Here is a 2,714-nt window from a genome sequence, read left to right as displayed (position 1 = left end):
GGGGTGTAGACCCGGTGTTAGAGATGGAGCCTGGAGGCCTAGATGCCACCAGACAACCCTCACAGGCTGAGTTTATCCGATCACAGGCTTTAATCTCATCTCGGACCACGGGCCGCATAAAAGGCAGGAGCCTTGGGAAGCACATCAGAGCCACCAGCGCAGACAGCCAAGCCCCACAGCAGCTCAGCGTTGGACCAGGATCACCCAGCGTGAATGTCTGTGTCCGTGAGGAGAATGGCATCTCAAGACGAACAACCCAGAAACGGTCCCCGGGCAGGAAACTTCACGCTTAGATCTCGCGGAGGACCCATCAACCAGGATGGAGAGGAGGCGGAGGAGGTCGGCTTCCCCAGCCCTGGGCTCATCTCATTGAACAACGGCAGCCAAGGGCATGGGATGGTGGAGCTGCGGGGCATCTTTTGGTCTTTCTGCTCGTGGCTGCAGCCAGACACGCACAGTGATCAGGAGATGATTGTCCAACTGTCAATGGAGCAGTTCCTGCTCAACAGGCCCAGCAGCGAGAGGGCTGCCTGGCAGGAGAAGTGGGAGTCGAGTGGCAGAGACATGGAGGCGTTCATGAAGCACCTGGGGGATGAGGGCCTGAGGTCCCCCAGCATGATCCATGTCAGCATGGGGGGGGGGGGGCAGGAAGCCCTGTTCTCGGAGAACATGCCCATAGGACAGGTCCTGGCCCACCTCCAGGAGCAGCGCTCAGCAGCCGCCACCACAGGGACCCCCTCCCCAGCTCCCCCAGAGACACCCCGACCAGCAGCACCAGAAGATGCAGATGAAGATGGCGACAACCTTTCCAGTCCTGACCACCAACCCCCCTTTATGCTCATCCCGGAGGAAGAGAGCCCTCAGGGCCCCGCAGAGAGCGAGGTGTCCGGGGAGAGTCCACGCAGCTCCGGTTCAGCAAGTCCGGGCGCCCCCACTGCCCAGGAAGAGCCTCCCCGAGAGGAGGCGCCCCGGGAGGCGGGGGGCGCCCAGAAGCTGTACCGGTGCGACCAGTGTCCCCGGGTCTTCCAGTACCTCTGTCGGTTCCAGCTGCACCAGAGGAGGCACAACAACGAGCGGCCCTTCGTTTGCGCCACGTGCAGCAAAGGCTTCTTCTAGGCCTCGGACCTGCGCGTGCATCAGCTGATCCACGCGGAGGAGCGGCCCTTCCGCTGCGACCGCGCCTTCAGCCACCGGACCAACCTGCGGGCGCATGAGCGCATACACACGGGCGCCAAGCCCTACGCGTGCGCTCAGTGCGGGAGGACCTACCGCCAGTCCTTCACCTACTACCGACACCTGTGGATGCACCAGAGGAAGGTCTCCACGCCCGGGGACACCACGCCCCAGGCCTCCACATCCAGGGACTCCACGCCCAGGGCCTCCACATCCAGGGCCTCCATATCCAGGGCCTCCACATCAAGGGACTCTATGCACAGGGCCTCCACATCCAATGACTCCATGCACAGAGACTCCACATCCAGGGCCTCCACGCCCGGAGCTTCCTCCCTGTAATGTGTGTTTGTAGATATATTTATTTTATTTTATATTTTTATTGATTTCAGGGCGACCCACAGGTTGAGAACCGCTGTCTTAGACCATTTCACCTTCTTTCTTGATCTGTTATCAAGAAAGATAGGATTAAGAAATTAGTAGGAGCCGGGCCTGTATGGCTCAGTGGCTGAGGCAGGAGTCTCTCTGTGCTCTCTCTCTTTCTCTGCGTTCTCTCTCTCTCTCTCTCCATATCTGTGGGAGACTCGCTTATGACCAACCCTGACCAGAATGTCCATGAGACCTTTGTATGCCCCTTAGTGAGAAGGTTGGATGGCCCTGCAGACAAGGAATGTGTGTGAGGATGGCCCCTCGCTCCTGCCCAGGGGGTGTAGACCCGGTGTTAGAGATGGAGCCTGGAGGCCTAGATGCCACCAGACAACCCTCACAGGCTGAGTTTATCCGATCACAGGCTTTAATCTCATCTCGGACCACGGGCCGCATAAAAGGCAGGAGCCTTGGGAAGCACATCAGAGCCACCAGCGCAGACAGCCAAGCCCCACAGCAGCTCAGCGTTGGACCAGGATCACCCAGCGTGAACGTCTGTGTCCGTGAGGAGAATGGCATCTCAAGACGAACCAGCCAGGAACGGTCCCCGGGCAGGAAACTTCACGCTTAGATCTCGCGGAGGACCCATCAACCAGGATGGAGAGGAGGCGGAGGAGGTCGGCTTCCCCAGCCCTGGGCTCATCTCATTGAACAACGGCAGCCAAGGGCATGGGATGGTGGAGCTGCGGGGCATCTTTTGGTCTTTCTGCTCGTGGCTGCAGCCAGACACGCACAGTGATCAGGAGATGATTGTCCAACTGTCAATGGAGCAGTTCCTGCTCAACAGGCCCAGCAGCGAGAGGGCTGCCTGGCAGGAGAAGTGGGAGTCGAGTGGCAGAGACATGGAGGCGTTCATGAAGCACCTGGGGGATGAGGGCCTGAGGTCCCCCAGCATGATCCATGTCAGCATGGGAGGGGGGGGGGCAGGAAGCCCTGTTCTCGGAGAACATGCCCATAGGACAGGTCCTGGCCCACCTCCAGGAGCAGCGCTCAGCAGCCGCCACCACAGGGACCCCCTCCCCAGCTCCCCCAGAGACACCCCGACCAGCAGCACCAGAAGATGCAGATGAAGATGGCGACAACCTTTCCAGTCCTGACCACCAACCCCCCTTTATGCT

The 2,714-nt window shown here is 60.1% G+C and overlaps 1 protein-coding gene across 1 annotated transcript; it reads left to right on the top strand.

Annotated features, from left to right (window-relative positions):
* Positions 1-213: 213 nt before the first annotated feature.
* Positions 214-1,116, top strand: LOC102257765 (zinc finger and SCAN domain-containing protein 4-like). Its single transcript, XM_014550629.1, has one exon. The coding sequence runs from the start codon at positions 214-216 to the stop codon at positions 1,114-1,116; it is 903 nt and encodes a 300-aa protein (XP_014406115.1).
* Positions 1,117-2,714: the final 1,598 nt, after the last annotated feature.

The sequence above is a fragment of the Myotis brandtii genome, unplaced genomic scaffold, assembly GCF_000412655.1.
Source record: "Myotis brandtii unplaced genomic scaffold, ASM41265v1 scaffold609, whole genome shotgun sequence".
NCBI classification, from domain to species: Eukaryota; Metazoa; Chordata; class Mammalia; order Chiroptera; family Vespertilionidae; genus Myotis; species Myotis brandtii.
This window is presented reverse-complemented; position numbering and strand designations above follow the sequence as displayed.

Coding starts and splice junctions, on each gene's coding strand:
- LOC102257765 (XM_014550629.1), top strand. CDS start 214: ATGTCTGTGTCCGTGAGGAGAATGGCATCTCAAGACGAACAACCCAGA.